Source organism: Lithobates pipiens, unplaced genomic scaffold (assembly GCF_037356315.1).
Source record: "Lithobates pipiens isolate NorthernLeopardFrog02 unplaced genomic scaffold, aLitPip1_a1.2 Scaffold_22, whole genome shotgun sequence".
In the NCBI taxonomy this organism is placed as follows: domain Eukaryota; kingdom Metazoa; phylum Chordata; class Amphibia; order Anura; family Ranidae; genus Lithobates; species Lithobates pipiens.
The window spans coordinates 71,933,413-71,955,455 of NW_027507784.1; the positions used below are offsets into that span (position 1 = coordinate 71,933,413).

A 22,043-nucleotide genomic window follows, 5' to 3' on the forward strand; every position below is an offset into this window, starting at 1 on the left:
CAAACTTTGACAAACTGTTACATGTGGAATCCAACATGTTTTGATTTTGAGTTACTCTTCTTCAGGGGTATGTTTGTGGTCAGTCTTTAATGTCATGAAGCTTCTTTAATTAGTTGCCTTTATTTAATTGTATCTTTATTTGGGGACTTTGGGGACTTATTTGCCCCACTGTATTTACTCCCCCTATATTGTACTAGAAATAATATAATAAGCGAAAAAATATATTTTTCCAAACTGGGTAAGACCCTTAGCTACCATGTACTTTGCTGTTACTGGAACTAATTATTTGTAAAAATTTTTTAGATATGCCATCATACTTAATTATTATTTTTAGTACACATCCTTGTTGGGTGACTCCTGGTGCTTCTTGTGCTTTTGGGTTACCGACAACCTATGGCCCATTTATTTTATTTTGGAGGCTGTTAAAAGTGCCATTTCAGTGTTTGCTGGTGACACCAAGCTATGCAGTGGAATAACGTTCTTACAGGATGTCTCCAACTTACAAGCCGACCTCAATGCACTGTTTCATTGGGCAACTGTGTGGCAGTGAGGTTTAATGTAGATAAATGTAAAGTTATGCACTTGGGGGCTAAAAACATGCATGCATCATACATACATATTATTTTGCCTCTGTACAAATTACAAATTAGTAAGACCTCACCTGGAATATGTCATTCAGTTTTGGGCATCAGTTCATAAAAAGGATATCGGGAAACCGGAGAAAGTGCAGAGAAGGACAACCGACCTGATAAGAGGCATGGAGGAGCTCCAAGGGAAAGATTAGAGGAACTGAATTAATTCTCTCATGAGAAGAGGAGATTAAGGGGGCATATGATCAACATGTACAAATATATAAGGGGTCCATATAGTGAACTTGTTGTTGAGTTATTCACTTTAAGGTCATCAGAGAGTAAGGGGGCACTCTTTAGGTCTGGAGGAAAAGAGATTTCATCTCCAAATATGGAAAGGCTTCTTCACAGTAAGAGCTGTGAAAATGTGGAATAGGCTCCCTCCGGAGGTGGTACTGGCCAGCTCAGTAGATTGTTTTAAGGAAGCCTGGATTCTTTCCTAAATGCCGCTGGGACCCACCGATTTTTCACTGGAGAGGCAGAACGGCGGTCTGCCTATATAACCAAGGCAGACCACCTTTCTGTCAGAAAAGAAGAGAGTGATCTTGTGTTTCTGATAATCAAGAACACAGATCTCTCTCTTCCTCCAGTTGAACCATCCCCCACACAGTTTAAAATAACTCCCTAGGAGCAAACTTAACCCTTTGATCGCCCCTGATGTCAACCCCTTCCCTGCCAGGATCATTTATACAGTGACAATGTATTTTATTTTTAGCACTGATCACGGTATTAGTGTCGCTAGTCCCCATATAGTGCAACTTAGTGCCCAATTTGTCCGCTGCAATGTCGCAGTCCTGTTAAAATCATCAGACAAGTTGCATAATAAGTGTTTAAAATCACATATAAACCTCCAGAGTAGCACCGCTGTGTCCGCATACACAGTGCCTGGCTGAACATCACTATCAGCACCTCCCTTCTAGACACGTATTGACCAATCACAGGCCTACCTCAGTAGACACAGCGGTGCTACTCTGGAGGATAATATGCGATTTTAAACGTTTTTATCTTGTAAGTGCAACTCGTCTGTTTGGGGGCTTTGAATAAATTTGTATACAGAGAACACTATGGGCTCTATACTTATTATTTACATGTCCTGAACTGATGGAATCTTGAGCCAAGCTGGGAGGTGATTTGTTTCTTTGGATGTTAATGAGCTGAGTTACCATTAAGAAAAGGGCCATCTGGGTTACCCACCATTGACTAAAAAGAGGAAGTGAGAGCAAAGAGCTTGTGGGGAGATCCACATATGAGTTTTGACTCATCTGGGAGGTGAGCGCGCATTTTTACTGGTGGTGGTGGGCACTTCTTTTGAGGATGACCAATCGCTGTGGTGGAATTGTATGGATACACTGATCACAAGAAGAGTTTTTCATGTTTCATTTCTTCATTTTATGGACTATTCGTAGGATTTATTTATTTTAGAGATTTGCACTTTATATTTATATATATTTTTAAACATAGCGCTACATTTATTTATTTACTATCTAATGTGTAACAATTTGCCAAAGTTTGCCTGCATTTGATTCAAATTTGGTGACGTGTGGTTGTAATGATATTATAGGTATTATGGTCTAATTTGGCCATTCATCAGCCATGTTGTTTTATAAGTTTGTGTTTATAAATTTTGTAATAAAAATGTATTATTTTTAAAATGTGTGCTTTTTTTTTGTGCTGGCTAAAAAATAAATAAAAAAATAAATTAAAAAAAACATTTTTTTTGGAGTGTAACTATACTTTTCCTTTCAAATCTGAAGGGTTTCTTTAGAACTTTTAGTACCCATCATGAGCTGCTTGACCTGCTGCCTGCTTTATACAGAAAAATGCCTGGAGCTCTGAACATCCCCTTCTCTACCCCCCGGCTAATAAAAAAGTTGGCTAGGCTATTTTCATTAGACTTTAGTTTCATCACTGTCCCAACAAAGCCTAGAAACTTCAGACTTTCTCAGAAAACTGGATTCTTTGGGACTTCCGAACAAAATAGCTCATCATTAAATGCATGCACATGGATTATAAGGAAATACAATTTGTTAAGTTAGAAAAAGTTCCCATGCTAAATGACCATTTCAGAGAATTTAGGAAAAAAAGGATCCAAATCCCGTGCCCATGTTCCACAAGCCTCATTCTTTCATCTGCTATCAATTTAAAACCAATGAAGCGCCCACACCGAGTTCAGCAGAACGGTCCGTTTTAATATCTTAGGGCATCTGCAGCGATTTCTGGAATTGGCTGAAAGAGTAAAGCTAGCGACTTCGGTTCGCACCATAAATCTACATGAGATCTGTACAGCATGCATCAAGCAACAGACAGAATGTCAATAGGAAACTTACAAAAACACCATCATTTTTTAGCTTGGACAATATATTTACACATTACTTATCTTTTACATAAAATCTATTCCAAACACAACAGTTTCCTTTGTAAATATTTACTCCTATTTAAAAGTTAAATGCGTATCTGAGTTGAATGTTAAAAACTGTAATGAAATTCGGTTTTCAGGTGAAATTCAAACTTATAAATGGCTTTCTAAAGCAGTATTAAACCCCAAAAAAGATATATGTATATATATATATATATATATATATATATATATATATATATATATATATATATATATATATATATATATATGTAGCGCCGGTACTCCTGAAGAGATATATATCTATATATATATATGTAGCACCGGTACTCCTAAAGAGTACGCGCTATGTCTGTAAATTTAGTTTTTTCCCAAGACTATAGTTGAGTCTTGGGGTTAATTGCTGTACAATGTGGTTTTGGCATCAGTTTGGCTGGGCTGTACTAATGTTCTTCCTGGTCAAGGGTGTAGGTAGCACCTTTGACAGGCATTGGAGCGCAGCCTGGTTGGACGCATTGGGTAGCAATCTCTCTCTGGGAGCCAATCAGTGGGTGCGTTGTCTCGCTGTGTATTCCGGGCAAGGGTACTTAAGGTGCTGAAGTCACATGGTTCTGGGTTCCGGTCCAGAAGTATGTTCTGACTCCATGGTCCTGGTCCTCCTGACCAGCCCCCAGAGGACCTCATGGCCTGGGGTGCGGATCCATCCATTTCCGAGCCTCGGAACTGGCTAGTCCAAGTCACAGTAACTGTAAGCCCTTGTACACACGGTCTGACATTCCGACGGAAAATGTCCGATCAGACCGCGTTGTCGGATAATCCGACTGTGTGTGGGCTTCATCGGACTGTTTCCGTCGGAATATCCGACCGACAAAGTTTTAGAGCTGGGCTATAACATGATCCGATCAGACTTTGTCCGATCGTTTGTAGAGAATTCCGATCGGACAAAGTGCCACGCATGCTCAGATCAAATTACGAGACCAAAGCTATTGGCTACTAGCCTGAAAGTCGTCCCGTTGTAACGAAATAACATCATCACGTTACGAACGATTTTCGGATTTTCCGACAACTTTGTCCATGCAACACAAGTTTCGGACAAAATCTGACGGATTTGGTTGTCGGAATGTCCGACCCTGTTTACAAGGGCTAAGGAGGATTCTAAAGTGGTCCGGTGCTGTCTCTGGTTTTGGAGAGGCCCAGCAACTAGTCATGCAACCAGGGGAGGACTCTTCGGAAGGGGGGCCATGCACGAGGCTGGCTGTTCGGTAAGAGCCTGGATGCTGGGCTGTATGGACAATTGAATCTACATTTCTTACGGTATCGCCTGACCAGCTGCAAGATACTGGTACCACAAGAAGGTTCTTATTTCCTTATTTCCTATTTCCATCCTTCTGTTACAACTAAGTTCCTGTGAGAGACTTTCTGTGTTCATCTAAAAGTTTGCAACCAAGTCTGTGGCAGAGACTTTGCTAAGTTTGAGTCATGTGTCGGCTGCTAAGTCCATAAACCAGGATTTATCCGACAGTGGAAATATCCAGTTGCGAGTGGCTACTCCCTGGATAGAGACATTTAATAAGTATCAGCAGCTTCAAAGTGCCTGAGCTTCCATACCTATACCCTTTATTCCCAACTGAGAGACTGTGTTTCTGTTCAACGTTTTAAGCAAATAAAATTCCAAAAGGAATTCAGGTGTCGGTCTCTGCAGTTATTGCAGTTATCAACCTTGAGAACCCCTAGACAAGAACGATGAGGAGTTACAAGGCGGAGGAGGTAAACGGTGAGCCCAGCAAAACCAGCTGCTCCTTCGGGGGTCAGTGCTACAAGTATATATATATATATATATATATTATATTGTAGCTTAACCATTTCAGCCCCGAAAGGATTTACCCCCTTAATGACCAGGCCATCTTTTGCTATACGGCACTGCGTAGATTTAACTGACAATTGCATGATCATGCGATGTCGTACCCAAAGATCGCGCCAAGTGTCCGATTTGTCCGCCATAATGTTGCAGTCACGATAAAAATCACTGATCGCCACCATTACTAATAAAAAAAAAATATTAATAAAAATGCCATAAAACTAACCCCTATTTTGTAAACGCTATAACTTTTGCGCAAACCAATCAATAGACGCTTATTGTGATTTTTTTTTACCAAAAATATGTAGAAAAATACATTTCGGTGTAAACTGAGGGAAAAAAATGTTTTTTATATATTTTTGGGGATATTTATTATAGCAAAAAGTAAAAAATAATGTGTTTTTTTTAAAAATTTTCGCAATTTTTTTGTTTATAGCGCAAAAAAAAAAATGCAGAGGTGATCAAATACCTCCAAAAGAAAACTCTCTTTGTGAGAAAAAAAGGATGTAAATTTTGCTTGGGAGCCACGTCGCACGACCACACGATTGTCAGTTTACCCTTTAAAGTCCACATTTTTCAATGCGTTAGCGTGACTCAAAATGTGCTCTACCAAAATGTGGAGCAGAACGTTAAAGGGTTAAAGCAATGCAGTGCCGAATCGCAAAAAGTGCTCTGGTCTTTGGCCAGCCAAATGGTCAGGGGCTTAGGTGGTTAAAGGGACATGGGACATGCGATGTCGTACCCAAACAAAATTGACATCCCAAAAATAGAGCTTTCTTTTGGTGGTATTTGATCACCTCTGCGTTTTTTTTTCACTATAAACAAATAAATACGAACAATTTAAAAAAACAACTGTATTTTTTTAATTTTTGCTATAATAAATATCCCCCAAAAATATATAAAAAAAACTATTTTTTTTTCTCAGTTTAGGCCAATATGCATTCTTCTACATATTTGTGGTAAAAAAAATCACAATAGGCGTATACTGATTGGTTTGCGCAAAAGTTATAGTCTACAAAATAGGGGATAGATTTATAGCATTTTTATTTTTATTTTTTTATTAGTAATGGCGGCCATCTGCGATTTTTATCATGACTGTGATATTAGGTCGGACACATTGAACACTTTTGACACCATTTTGGGACCATTGTCATTTATACAGCGATCAGGGCTATAAAAATGCACTGATTACTGTGTAAATGACACTGGCAGGGAAGGGAGTAAACATTAGGGGGCGATAAAGGGGTTAAAGTGTGTTCTAGGGAGTGAGTCTAACTGTGGGGGGGATGGGCTACCACTGACATGACAGCGATCACTGCTACCGATGACAGGGAGCGGTAGATCCCTGTCATATCACTAGTCAGAATGGGGAAATGCCTTGTTTACATAGGCATCTCCCCGTTCTCCCGATCGCAGGCCCCCGGTGGACATCGAGTCACGGTCATGGAGCACATGGTGTGCGCACGTGCCCACAATGCCGCAATTTAAAGGGGAAATACCTGTACGCCCATTTGCCCAGCCGTGCCATTGTGCTGACTAGGGATGAGCTTCGTGTTCGAGTCGAACGTACGTTCGACTCGAACATTGGCTGTTCGGCCGTTCGGCGAATTCCGAACGTTTGGGCCGTTCGCGTCAAAATTCGAGTGACGCGCGCGCGGACCACAATGCACTGCGGTTGCGCAGTGCATTGCTGCCCCATTTTCGGCCAAGCATGCACTGTGACCCCACATGCTTGGCCAATCGCAGCGCCGGCAGCGAGGAGAGCCATGATTGGCCACAGGCATCCTGCCTGTGGCCAATCATAGCTCAGGCTGTGTAGTGCACGCCCCACACTATATAGGGCCGCCTTTGAGGCGGCCTCGTGTAGTGTGTTACTTAGCATCTGAAGCAGTGGGTGTTCTGTGTACCTTCAACACAGTACACACCAATCGTTTTTGGCTGATTTCCTATCTTGCTGCTGTGTAGTGGTTGTTGTCTGTGCCCTGACTGCAGTATACACCACTATATTCACCTCACCTATATAGCTAGTGATCTAGCTTTAACCACTTAACAACTGCCCATTGCCGATTAACGGCTTCAGGGGGGTTGTTTAACTCTGAGAGGCCGTTAATTAACGGCCTCCCAGAATTCTGCTCTCGCGTGCCCCGAGGTGTGCGCACTCGAGAGCATCCGTGACCGCCGGGTCGCATCACGGATCACGGTAAACGGCCGCTCATAGCGGCCGTTTACCACGTGATTGCTCCGTCAAATTACGGAGTGATCACTTGGAAACAAACCGGCGTCATAACATGTTCCTCCCTCCCCTCTCTGTACCGATCGGTACAGCGGAGGGGAAAGAGATCGGTGTCAGCAGCGATGTGGGCTGCATCTGCAGTGCCCACATCGCTGCTCACCGAATTTAACCCCTCAATTCCCTGCCAATACTCTGCAATACCAGTGCATACTCTGCAGTACCCTGCCATTACTCTGCAGTACCCCGCCATTACTCTGCAGTGCAGTACCCTGCCATTACTCTGCAGTGCAGTACCCTGCCATTACTCTGCAGTACCCCCCATTACTCTGCAGTAACCCCCATTACTCTGCAGTACCCCCCAATACTCTGCAGTACCCGCCATTACTCTGCAGTACCCGCCATTACTCTGCAGTACCCCCAATACTCTGCAGTACCCTGCCATTACTCTGCAGTGCAGTACCCTGCCATTACTCTGCAGTACCCCCCATTACTCTGCAGTAACCCCCATTACTCTGCAGTACCCCCCAATACTCTGCAGTACCCGCCATTACTCTGCAGTACCCCCAATACTCTGCAGTACCCTGCCATTACTCTGTAGTACCCCCCAATACTCTGCAGTACCCTGCTATTACTCTGTAGTACCCCGCCAATACCCCGCCAATACTCTGTAATACCCTGCCATAAATTGCCATACCCAGCCATACTCAGAGATACCCAGTCATACTCGGTGATACCCTGAAATACCCAGCCATAGACGCCCCCCACCCTTCACCGCCCTCCGGTGCTTCTACCAACTCGCCAGTACGATCAAAGCCAGAATCTTTTTTTTATTTTTTATTTCAGGCTTCCCAGCCTAGAGGTGAGATGTGGGGTCATATTGACCCCCAGATTTCACTGTAAAGAGGACCTGTCACCCCATATTCCTATTACAAGGGATGTTTACATTTCTTGTAATAGGAATAAAAGTGATCAAAAATATATTTTTGGGGAAAAAAATGTCAAACTAACATAAATAAAGTAAAATGAACAATAAAAAAATAAAATAAAAATTAAAGCGCCCATGTCCCCATGTGCTCGCATGTGCCACACATGTGAGGTATCGCCGAGAATGTTAGAGCGAGAGCAATAATTCTAGTCCTAGACCTCCTCTGCAACTCAAAACATGTAACCAGTAAAAAATAAATTAAAGCGTCGCCTATGGGGATTTTTTAAGTAGCGACGTTTGGCGCCATTCCACGGGCATGTGCAATTTTGAAGAGTGACATGTTTGATATCTATTTACTCAGCATAACTTCATCTTTCACTTTATGCAAACATTGGGCTAACAAGTGGTTAATAATAGAGCTTGCAGTCAGTAGTGTTAGGAGATAGTGCGTGCTGTCTGCGTGCTCTGTACCCAGTACATACCGCTATAATATAGGGCAGGCCCCTACTTTCAAACATCCAACTTACAAACATCTCCTACTTGCAAACGCAAGGAGACAGCAGCAAGTGAGATGAAAAAAGATGGACGACAAAACAAATTATACAGGGGTGATAACCCTTCCCTATGTTTTCCAAAAAACTTAAAGATAGTTTTTTTGACTGGAGCTACATTTTAAAAATGTACCGGTTGAAAATGACAAACAGATTCAACTTAACACAACAAACCTACACAGTCCCTGTCTTGTTTGCACCGCCTGTATACTGCTGTCCTGAGTATATAGGGCCTGGGGGCCACACGCATTTCCTTTTTTTAATATGGGTATGGGGTTCCCCTTAATATGCGTACAAGACCCAAATAGGCTGGTAATGGGCAGGGAGGGCTACCCATGCCTTGTTTCTCAATGATTTTCAACCATATATCAGGAACCAGATATAACATTAAAACCGCAAGCAGTTTTAAATGGTGTTATTTCCGTTTAATGTCATTTTGTGCAGGGACTGTTCTAAACACGGGAAACACGTGGCACTTCACAGGCATACTACAGACACCCCCCATGCACCATATTTAAAGGAATATTTCACTTTTTTTTTCACTTTAATCGTCATTAAAATCAGTGCTCCCGCCAAAACGGCAGTTTTTAAAACTTTTTTTTGCAGTGACCCATGTCCCCTGAGGCAGGAGGCAGGTCCCCAAACCCTTTTTAGGACACTATCTTGCATATTAGCCGTTAAAATTAGCACTTTCCAATTCGAACGTTCGAGTCCCATAGACTTCAATGGGGTTCTAACGTTCGTACCGAACGCGGGGGTCGTTCGCAAGTTCTGGTGCGAACCGAACCGGGGGGTGTTCGGCTCATCCCTAGTGCTGACGTACATCATTGTGTGCTGGTCGGCTAGTGGTTAAACCCAAAAAATAAATAAATTGTAGCTTAACCATTTCAGCCCCAGAAGGATTTACCCCCTTAATGACCAGGTCATCTTCTGCAAAAAGGCACTGTGTCAATTTAACTGACAATTGTGCGGTCATGCAACATTGTACACAAACAAAATGCATGCCCTTTTTTTCCTCACAAATAGAGCTTTCTTTTGGTGGTATTTGATCACCTCTGCATTTTTTTATTTTTTGCGCTATAAACAAAAATAGAGCGACAATTTTGAAAAAAAATATATATATATTTCTTACTTTCTGCTATAATACTTAATGTGATTGTAGCCGTATTAGTGCAATTGTGACAGAGAAAATTGAGTACTGTCCTGAAAAATTGTATGTTAGTGCAAATAAAAAAAGTATCACGGACAGTACTCAATTTTCTCTCTCTTACTTTCTGCTATAAAACACATCCAATAAAAAAATGTAAAAAATCTAATTTCTTCATCAATTTAGGCCAATATGTATTCTGCTACATAATTTTGGTAAAAGTCCCAATAAAAAAAAAAAACTATTTAAAAAAAATATATGTATATTTTTTACTTTTTGCTATAATAAATCCCCCCAAAAATGTAAAAAAAAAAAAACAAATTTCTTCAAAAAAGAGAGATTGCTGTTTCTGATTACTAGGAACAGCAGATCTATCTCTTCTCCCCTGTCAGAATGGGGATCTGTCTGTTTACATTGACAGATTGTTGTGCTGGCTCTCTGTGGAGCGATTGCAGGGTGGCCGGTGCACGCCTGCTATTACTCTTAAAGCGGCCGTTGTACACCTATGGCGATTTGCGCAGCCGAGGCCAATCTACCGCGGTATAATGATGGTGGCTGGTCAGCAAGCAGTTAACAATCCTTAAGAAGGTTGTAAAGGTGGAAGATTTTTTTACATGCATTTTATGACTTCTACGCTCCAGGCTCTGACAGGCTGGCTGAAGGACAGACTGTAATTGGCTAAAGCATCAGTATGCACAGCATGAGGGGTGATCGGTGGCAGCTGAACAGACTACAGAAGTTATAAGCACAGTGTACATGTATATGGTGTTCTGTAGTTCTGTATAAAAGTGCAAAGAGAGTGAGAGACAGAAGCGCCACCAACTAAGTGTAGTAAATTTCATGAAATTAAAAAAGCAAATATGCACTTACAAAGATGTACTCCAAACAGCACATACACTATATTTTCAAAAGTATTGGGCGCCTGCCTTTACACGCACATGACCTTTGATAGCATCCCAGTCTTAGTCCGTAGGGTTCAATATTGAGTTGGCTCACCCTCTGCAGCTATAACAGCTTCAACTCTTCTGGGAAGGCTGTCCACAAGGTTTAGGAGTGTGTCTATGGGAATGTTTGGCCATTCTTCCAGAAGCGCAATTGTAAGGTCAGACACTGATGTTGGTCAAGAAGGCCTGGCTTGAAGTCTCCGCACTAATTCATCCCAAAGATGTTCTATTGGGTCGAGGTCAGGACTCTGTGCAGGCCAGTAAAGTTTCTCCACCACAAACTCTCTCATCCATGTCTTTATGGACCTTTCTTTGTGCACTGGTGCACAGTCATGTTGGAACAAGAAGGAGTCATCCCCAAACTGTTCTCACAAAGTTGGGAGCATGAAATTGTCCAAAATATCTTGGTAGGCTGATGCATTAAGTGTTCTCTTCCCTGGAACTAAGGGGCCAACCCAACCCGTGAAAAACAACCCCACACCCTAATCCCCCCTCCACCAAATGATTTGGACCAGAGCACAAAGCAAGGTCCATAAAGACATGGATGAGCGAGTTCGGCCTGGCTGTGTGCCACCTGCTGGCTTAGAATATATGCACCGTTTGGAGTACATCTTTGTGAGTACATATTTTCTTTTTTATTTCACTTTTAATAAATTTACTACACTTAGGGCACTTTCACATGGCTGGACTGATCGGGAACGCCTGTCAGTTTATTTAGCCGGAACAGAACAGACCCTCCATTCTTCTCTATGGAGTGGTGGATGTCAATGAACATGTGTCCGTTAACACCCTCCAACATCTGATCCTGTCTGCTAAAAACAGATCAGTTTCCTTGCTGTCTAGCGGATCGAATGGAAGTCAGATGCAAATGGACAGGAGGTCTGTTTACATCCGACCGCCCATAGAGTAGAGGGGGCGCTGTCTGTGTCTGCTCTGCACCAGCCATTCACCTTCTCAACAGGGATCAGTGGACAGATTCTCCACTGAGCAGGCAGACTCCAGCAGAGCCCACCCCGTGTGTAAGGGGCCTTAGTCTGTGGTTTTGTCTGTCTTTCTCTTTCTTTGTGCTTTTATATGGTTCCAATAAGGACAATAGCCCAATCCTGTTCCAGAAGAGAAGTTGCTGACACTGACAATGTTAACCCTTTAGGCTCCTGGTAAAGCTTTGAGTTGTGGCACTGAGTGGAATCCCTGGTGGTCTAGGGTGGCATACCTTGTCCTGGGCATCCCTGGTGGTCTGGTGGCGTCCCTGGTGGTCCAGTGTGGGCATCCTTGGGGGGGCTGTGCTGATAATCGATCAGCACAGACCCCCCCTGTCAGAGGAGCAGCCGATCGGCTCTCCTCTACTCACGTCTAACAGGCGCGAGTGAGGAAAAGCCGATCACCGGCTTTTCCTATTTATACTGTGATCAGCCGTGATTGGACACGGCTGATCACATGGTAAAGAGTCTCCGACGGAGACTCTTTACTGAGATCGTAGTTGCCGGGCGTCAGACTGACACCCCGCAACAACGATCGCCGCGATGCGCGCCCCCGGGGGCGCGCAGCGGCTCATAATCCTGATCACGTCATATGACGTCCGATCAGGATTATGCAACCAATTTGCCACCGTCAATTTGTTATAGGGTGGGCGGCAAGTGGTTAAATTTGACCACACCCCGTATTTGATGCAGTTTGGAGGGTGTATATGCAGGGCCGTCTTTAAGGCAGGGCAAAAGGGGCAGCTGCCCAGGGCCCTGTCATTGTTGTGGGGCCCAAAGCAGCTGCCTCATACTTGCCAACTATCCCAGTTTACATTCCCCTGTCCCTTGAAATTTTAGTCCTGTGCTGCTACTAATGCTGCCCAGCTCTGCCCTATTGTTGTGTACAGATGACTCCCCGGCAGACCTGTGTTTACATGTAAATACTGGCATTCATATGTAAATAGCAGTCACATGCATATGTAAATAGCTGAGGCCAACGGCATTGATATGTAAATAAAGGCAGCATTCATAGGTATATCATGCCCCCCTGCAGTGAGGAGAAGATGTGCTGTAACCTATCGCAACCAGTGAGCAGTATTACTGTACAGTAATCTCTAGCAGCCAATCAACAAGCAGAAATGTGCTGTAACCTCTAGCAACTAATCAGTGAGCCTTAAGGAGTGCTGTAACCTCTAGCAACCAGTCAGTAAGCAGTAATGATATGCTGTAACCTCTGGCAACCAATTGCAATTGCTGCCTGATCTGATACAGTAAACTGATTTTAAGTCTAGCTGCTATTTATTGTATGTCTCAGAGAAGGTAGAGAGCGAAATTGCATGGGGGGGGGGGGGGGGGTAAGAACATTTTTGCCCAGGGTCCAATTAATATTAAAGACGGCCCTGTGTATATGTGTGGGTGGGGGGTCGTGGTTGAGTTCCTGCACCTATTTTCTGAGAAAAAAAGCCCTGATATTACTTATAGTGTTTAGGACGTGTTCAGTCTTTTTTTGCTCAACTAGAATCTGGGTGCGCACCTTGCATCCACATAGATTTTACATCCTGTAGCTCTGAGCACAGAGATGCAAACTGGCCGTGCAAGCAGAGATCAGCTTCTGCACTTTGTGTGGTCAGTTTTGAACAAGGAAGAAGATGGACTGGTCAGTTCAACCTGGTATTCTAGATGTATGGAATATATCAACATATTGGATACTTTGATTTGATATATGAAAATATGTTAAAGTGGTTGTTAAGCTACTCTGACTTCATTATACCATCTGCTCTGCCTTCTAATCTTGTATGCCCCTGTGTGTGTGATTTATAAAAAAAATGTAGATTATACCTGATTTCAGAGCGCCTATCAGCGCTCACGTGACCAGCCGGCTCTCTCCTCTCCCCATCTGGCAGCTGCAGTAGGTGGAGCCGAGAAACCTCACTGACGTCAGCTGGGAGGGGAGGAGGAGAGAGCCAGCCAGTCACGTGAGCACCGATAGATGCTCTGAAATGAGGTACCTGTATAATAGACTTTTTTTTTCTAAATCACACACACACAGTGGCACACGGGATTAGGAGTCAGATAGTATGAAAATGCCATTTTTATTTTAGTTGGGCACTGTCAGTAGCTGACAGGTAGGGAGGGGAGGCGAGAGAGCAGAGAGGAGAGCAGATAGGAGACAGAGGCATGTAAACTGACCACAGTTTCAGGGCTCAGCAGCCATGATAAACTGTGGGCAGTTTACAGAGAGGAGGTGAGAAACTGGCAGGATCAGCCAGGTATTTCAGGTATTACAGGGGACCTAATTACACAGCACAAGAACTGTGCCGTATAACATGCTTTAAAGGGACATGGTTGATTTTTTTTAGGGTAACAAAGACACACATAGAAATAAATTATTTAGAGTAACATACATTTTCATTTATAAAATAAGTTTTCAACACTTTAATAATAACCTGATATTTGATGTTAAAATACAAGTTCATGCTTCATTAAGAAAAACTTATATAGCCCCCCCCCCTCCCCCTCACTATATAGAATGCCCCCCAAACAGAACTGGCCTTATTATCTGCATGGACACGTTAAAAAAACTATATGCATTACGTACAAAACATAGGACAGGAAAACAATTCCTGTCGATTTTTTTAAAAAAAGGTGGGGGGGGCTTGAAAATAGTGAAAACATCTGAGTAAGAGTGATCTTAATGGGGAAAGGTGTTCTCTTATGAATTGCTAACGTTCTGTCAGTAATAAAACTGCCGGCAGCCTCTGATATGATTCCTTTATCCTAAAATGGTTCACAATAAAAAAGGTGTCCTTAAACTTCAAGGCAATTTTAGTATACTGAAAGGGTAAAGGGTAACTCCACCTTCATGGGACAAAAAATAGCAAAAAAAATAATGGTAATAATGTAGTATTTGAAATTGCTACACAAGCCATGTTGTAATTTAACATTATTAAAACCCACCTTTCTTGTCAATCTGCAGCTGCTGTAATTTTCTGTAAAATGCAATGCGATATGCGATGCGAACCCTAGAGTCCTTCTGTAAACAATTGGTGTACAGAACACCCCCAGAAATGTAATTTCCTGCCTGTGTGATTGGCTTACTGAAGTCAAATTTTAAGCACCCCCTGCAATAGAAAGTTTTGGTGATATACTCCCCAAGGTTTAAACACATGTGAAGTGATGCAGACACTGCAGCTCTCCTCATTAGAAACACAGAGAGTGCACCAGCTGATTATAACGAACCAGTCACTCCCATTCAGAATAAGCAGGCCATCAGTCTGGTGAACAGGTAGGAGTCTGCTACAAAGTCTGTCAAAATCCCTGCAATGTACCTTGATCACCCAAAGTGGAGTGTTTTCTTCTCAACAAAAGTAGAGCCACTCTTTAAACGTTTTATATCTTTAAGAAATAACGATTTTGTGTGAATTTCGTGTGTGTATTTGCATGTACAGTATGGGACTGTCGTGTCTTGATGATGTCAGGATCTTAGACCACTGCAGCATGAGTGAGAAGAAGCTGCAGGCACTGGTCTAGCTGCAGGGAGATGCAGAAGATCAGGTAAGCAAATTATATTTTTTTGTTCCCCTAGACTAGGGGTCTCCAAACTTTATAAACAAAGAGTCAGTTTAGGGCCCTTCAGACTTTAAGGTGGCCAGACTGTAGCCAGTAAAGTTACAAAATGCCCCAGCATAAGTGGGAGCAGACCATGTCTCAGGCTTGGGGGACAGTGGGAGTAAAATGTGTATAGCACCTGTAATCAGTAGGAGGAGGAGGAATAGTGCCCCATCATTGGTATTAGTAGGAGAAACAATGCATCATCATCGGGGTCAGTGGAAGGAATAGTGCCCCATCATTGGTGTCCCTGGATGAAATAGTGCCCGGTCTTAGTGGGAGGAATGGTGCCTCATCGTTGGTGATCATGGAAGAATTTGTTCCTCATATCAGTGGGAGGAACAGTGCCCTAAGGGCAAGATAAAGGTAAGAAAAGGGCACATCTATCCGGTGGGACGCAGTTTAGATACCACCACCCTAGACCAAAGGAGCAATTAACCCTTGCAGTGCAGGCACAGCCCCGCTGCAAGGGTTAATTTGCAGTGAGGAGGGGGAAAGGGGAATGAGTTCAGAGGGTGGTGGTAAATGGGGAGCACTCAGAATGGTCAGGGGTGGGGGTAGTGGGGTCCCCCAGGGGTTTCTCATGGGACCAATCCTATTTATTTTGTTCATAAATGACCTGGAGGATGGGGTAACCAGCTCAATCTCTGTATTTGCAGACAATACTAAGCTAAGCAGGGCAATAACTTCTCCGCAGGATGTGGAAACCTTGTAAAAAGATCTGAACAAATTAATGGGGTGGGCAACTACATGGCAAATGAGGTTCAATGTAGAAAAATGTAAAATAATGCATTTGGGTGGCAAAAATTTGAACGCAATAAAAATACACATTTTACACATATATGAACCATTGTAAATACCTACTAAATGAACAGTAAAAAAAGAAGAGTGAATAAAAATGTAAAGAAAGCATATATACAATTCACAAATGTGTGGAACCTACATAAAAAAGTTAATCTCACAACAGTTCATGAAAACATCCCTAAATCTATTACGTAATCAATTGCACATCTGAAAAGTTCAGAGCAGATACAAACTACAGTTCTACTTACATTGGAACTGGTATTTGCTTTTCAAAAGATAATTTCTGGAACAGTTTAACTTTATCCAGAGAGCCAGGCAGTGTTTGTAAATAAATGATAGTAACCATAATAAAATAATCATTAGGTACTGAAGGCAAAAATGCATTTAAACCGCTGAAATTTGAGCAGGAAGCTGAAAAAGCAACAAATCAGTTAAAGCGGATCTTCCACGGCAAACAGAAGGTCTGCTTTTTTTTGACAGCCCCCCTGCCCCCCCATCTTAACTAGCATAAAAGACCATTGTAAACAAACCGTTGGTCCCAAAATCCAAAGCCCCTGCCACCAATGCTTCTGGAGATCATGAGGGAATGCCACCATGCCTTTGTGGCAGAGCCAGAAGCTCAAACTCCTGCCGGAACACATTCTTGCAATGCATGGGGTGCATTCTCATGGGATTTCAAGCTCTTCTAGAAGGCATGGTAACATCACCTGTGCCTCCCGAAAGGCTGGGAGGGCATGGTAAGTATCTTTTATTTATTTTGGCCAATTTATGTTACCACTGGCTTTTTGTACTATTTGTGATGAGGCGGCAGGGGTCAATCAGACAGGTGGACCTTCAGTTTGCCAAGGAAGAGGCTCCTTAACGTACTTGTTATTTTCCAAGTTTCCTTGATAGAATTACTTTTTGATGAACGGTTTGTTTATAAATTGCTTTTTATGCCATTTGCGATGAGGGAAGGGGAGAGGTCAGAGAGCTTTCAAAAAACGGACCTATCATTTGCTTTGAAAGGTCCATTTTAAATAACTTTTTAAAGGTATAGATGTGGCTACAGGCTTCAAAGACTTGAGGGCACAATTAGAGACATGATCGAATGCCCAGTGATAAATTAGAAACACCAGCATATTCTTCCATCCCTTTGTTATTAAGTGAATACTACCATTTTAAACTTTGGAAAAGTAAAAATCCTGCCTAAGAGATGACAACGTGGATAACTGCTCCTCACCTGTCCAATGGCCACTAAGGCAATCTTATTGGTGTGGCTTAGTCCTGAAAGCCCATCTCCAGGCAAATCTATAAGTTCTTTTTTAGTAAAGTGTGGAAGAGTTACAACACCTGTTATGGTTTTATTGCTACCTATCCGCTTGAGGAGAGATCTCCCATCATTTTCTACTATGGTGACAAGCAGAGACAGATGACATTTGTAAAAATCTGGAATATAAAGACTTTCCCTAGCCCAACTTGGTAAAGTGATAATCTCTAGACATGTGCACAACAAAAAAATTTGTTTTGTTTTGTTTCTTTACATTTCCGTTGCTTCATACCGATTCGTAATTTCATAAGACGCGAGTTTTCATATTCGGACTCGTTCGTATGTTCGTAACAGTTATATTTTCGTCGATACGAAATGATTCCTTATTCCGTTAGTCTAGCGATTCGTAATTTTGTAAGACGTGAGGTTTCATATTCAGACTCGTTCGTATTTTCGTAACAGTTATATTTTCATTGATACGAAATGATTCGTAATTCCATTTCTTTGATTCGAAATTTGTAATTTTGTTAGATAATAATTTTTGATTATTCAGTATACTCGTAATTTAGTAATTGTTACTTTTGTGAGATTGCCTTTTTCGTTGATTTGTACTTTCGTAGGAAATAAAGAATAATAATCCTATGCTTGCTTTTCTGTACTTACTCCAGTCCGCTCCTTCAGTCACCAGACAGGAATCAGTCTCCTCCTCAACTGAATCTAAAAAGACTCAGGAATGCAGTGAAACTCGGACACAAAAGGGATAAGCTGATTCGCTAAAGATATTAACCACTTCTGCCCCGGAAGGATTTACCCCCTTCCTGACCAGAGCACTTTGCGATTCGGCACTGTATCCCTTTAACTGACAATTGTGCGGTCGTGTGATGTTGTACCCAAACAAAATTGACGTCCTTTTTTTCCCACAAGTAGAGATTTCTTTTGATGGTATTTGATCACCTCTGTGGTTTTAATTTTTTGCGCTATAATTTTGAAAAAACACATTATTTTTTAACTTTTTGCTATAATAAATATCCCCCAAAAATATATAAAAACATTTTTTCCTCAATTTAGGCCAATACATATTCTTCTACATATTTTTGTTAAAAGAATCGCAATAAGCAATTTATTGATTGGTTTGCACAAAAATTATACCGTCTACAAAATAGGGGATAGTTTTATGGCATTTTTATTAATAATTTTTTTTTACTAGTAATGGCGGCGATCAGTGATTTTTATTGTGACATTATGGTGGACACGTCGGACAATTTTGACACATTTTTGGGACCATTGGCATTAATACAGCAATTACTGTAAAAATGTCACTGGCAGTGAAGGGGTTAACCACTAGGGGGCGGGGGAGGGGTTAAGTGTGTCCTGGGGCATATTTCTAACTGTCTGGGGGATGGGCTAGCAGTGACATGACACTGATTGCTGCTCCCGTTGACAGGGAGCAGACGATCGGTGTCCTGTCACTAGGCAGAATCGGGAGATGCTGTATTTACATTGGCATCTCCACATTCTTTAGCTCCGTGACACGACCGCAGGTATCCCCGTGGACATCGAGTCTGCGGGTCACGTGGGCATGGTCACGGAAATCGCGGTAGGCGCGTGCACGCACGGCGGCAAATTCAAAGTAACGTACGAGTACGTTACTTTGCCCAGCTGTGCCATTCTGCCGACGTATATATATACAGGCGGCGATCGGCAAGTGATTAAGTAAGATACGTCACTCACTAATACACTGCCCATTCGAAAGAACGATTCGAGACCACAAATTTACGAAAACATACATATTAAGATACACTTACACTGTCCTTTCAAAATAATGATTGGAGAACACAAACAAACAAAATTACGAACAGACAAAGAAACAAAATTGCGAACATACAAATGAAAATACGAACATATGACATTAAGGACAGACAAAGGATTGAAAATATGAAATGTAAATCATTCATTATAGATGTAATTTTCTTTCTTTTACTGTTTCGGAGTTTCGTATTTTCGTAAGTTTGTCCGTTCGTAAGTTCGTATTTTCACATGTTCATTATGTTGCTTATTCGTAATTTCATAATTTTTGTATTTTGGTTCTTTCAGCTATTCAGATGTTTGAATTGATCCGAATGTACGAATACTAACAAACTCGTACGAAAATCTATTTGCTACAAACCGAATCGCACATGTCTATTAATCTTGCCCTTTATTCACGTAAACCAAATAGCCTCGCAAGTCAATATTTCGGGACCTTGCAGTATCCCTTTTTCAAGGCAGAGTAGTTTCCTGAGAGTGTATGATGGGGCCATCCACCAATTCACTAAAACATCTGAAAACAAACTGAGTGATCCTGTAAAGAGTGTGATGGATACAATACAACTTAGCCATAAATACCTGGCTGAGGAGTTAACCCTTGAAATCTATCCTAGTTTTGGTAAGATTTATCCAGATAAATGATGAGATTTCGGGACCGGTAGCACAATGCAGAAATAGATTGACTAACCCTTCCCTGTTCTATCAAATAGTGCATCCACTATAGTCTTACACCTCCAAGCTCCATTATCTTTTATATTTTTTTGTGAACTCATTCTTTTTTCTTTTATTATTATTTTTTTTTTCTCTCATTGGCTCTGCTACAACTTATGCAGAAAACCACATTTTTATAAGTACAATGCTGGAAGCATTTATTTTATACAGAACTGAGAACAGCCAGCTGAATACCTTTAATGATTCCTTTGTCCTGTAAGGTCTTCAGTGATGGCCTTCGGGTAATAAACTTCTTTAGTCTGGTTTTCACACGTTTTTTTTCAGATGTGTCCGAAGCACTGTAGTTTAATCTGAAAGCTGGAGACAGAAGAAGAAGGAAGAGTGCGTTACAATCTGGCTTCAGACTTTGAAATATGTGCAATATACAATATGTTATTTCATTGTACACTTTTGTTCGGAAAAGTCTGTTCTCTTCTACTTGTTGAAACAGGCTCGGCAGGCATAAACAGCCAGATAGTACAGAACCGATATTGGACTTTAGGTGGATGTGCACAGGCAGGGTGACCTGTGATAAAGATGGGGTCTGATGAGCACCATTGTGAGTAGGGAGAATCGGGAGTCACGTTGAACACAGTGCCACCCTCATTTCTCCAATATTCACAAGTTGGTGACAAAACAATTAGATTTACATGTTATGTCTGTATTGACCAGGCAGAGAACTGACATGTTTCATATACTACCCACAAAAACAACACAACCAGCTCAAGACTCAAAGCAGACCATCAGAAGACAAACTCCATTAAACTAAAGTCTTCTAGTGGAAGTCAGGCCGTAAATGCCCTGTCTGCCATGTGACTGCTTAATATGTATTTCATGAACCATAATTCCCACTGTAAAAGAGGCATCATCATAAAAGGAGGTTAGACAAATGTACAAGGATATATCAGTAAGATAGATAGTAAGATAGATACCAAACATACCTACCGTATGCTATAATGTGCAGATAGCTAATTTCATAATATCATAATTTCATTCTACTTAAAGCGGAGTTCCATCCAAAAATGGAACTTCCGCTTTAAGGAAAGGTGACCCCCTGACATACCACATCGGGCATGTCATTTGCTTGGGGGGGGGAGCGGAAACCCTCAAAAATGAGGGGAGACGAGCATCCCCCGCATCGCTGGACCCTGGAACAGGTAAGTGTCCGATTATTAAAAGACAGCAGCTGCATTATTTGTAGCTGCTGACTTTACTTATTTTTCTTTTTAAGCAGAACTCCGCTTCAATAATAAGCTGGTTGTTGGATTCTAAACTGGGGCATCTGGAAATATTGACATTGTTCAAATAACTGGCATTATGAGAGTGTTTGCTAAAGTATAATTGACTTCTAAATACTGATGAGTAAAGGTATTTAGCAGTTTATTTGCATGTCCATGTTCTGTGTACTGTGGGAGATCAGATATAGTGAATGCAGGGTCCAGGGTTTAGTAACACTTTAAAAGAAAGCACAAATAATCTTATCTTTATTGTGTAAACTACTAATCCCTTTATTCTACCATGTGATGGAGATCAACAATGAAGTCATGCCTGGGTGGCAACTATGGCTGCCCCATGTATACAATCGAGACATGAATGTAGCCACGAAGGGACAGAAAGTGTGTTACATAAAGGGGAAATAAAGTTTGAAAAAAGAAAAACTAATGCAATCACCTCATCTATTTTTGGGTTTTGATATGCTTTAATAAAAAAGTTTCCTTTAAGGAGAAGTACACTAATTCTCGTAGCTGTTGAGTCTGATTCACAGCACACTGTATTTCAATGCATTGCATCTACCATGTGCTGCAATGTGTTGCTATAATGTATTGCAGTGTTTTCTTTAAACATGTGCTGCAGCATGTTGCAGTGTGTTGCAACACATTTTAATGCCCTACGATAAAACGGTGCTGCAACATTTTATCACAACACACACTAATGCAGTACATTGGTGTAAATGGGCCCTGTACAGCCCAAGGCTGTTTTCTAGACATGTGCAATTCGTTTCATTCCGAAATAAAAAATGTTAACAAATTTTGACAGATTCATTAATTTGGAAATATCCCAATTAAGGAAAACAAATATTTGTAAATTGTAAATTTGAAAATTCATAAAATCGTAAATTTGAAAATTCAGAAATTCTAAATTTGAAAATCTGAAAATTCAATATATATATATATAATAAAAAAAACATTTTATTATTATTATTATTTATTATTAATTAGTTCTGTCCCATTTGTTTAGATGCCTCATTCGTTATTTTGG

General features: G+C 41.5%; 1 protein-coding gene across 3 annotated transcripts in view; it reads right to left on the reverse strand.

Annotated features, from left to right (window-relative positions):
- ARHGAP15 (Rho GTPase activating protein 15) overlaps window positions 1-22,043 on the reverse strand; it is a 978,992-nt gene that overhangs the window by 355,527 nt on the left and 601,422 nt on the right. For all 3 annotated transcript variants that reach the window (XM_077447752.1, XM_077447751.1, XM_077447750.1), the window contains exon 10: window positions 19,980-20,102. In XM_077447752.1, coding sequence (XP_077303878.1) covers window positions 19,980-20,102 — 123 coding nt within the window. The remainder of the gene's footprint in view (window positions 1-19,979; window positions 20,103-22,043) is intronic.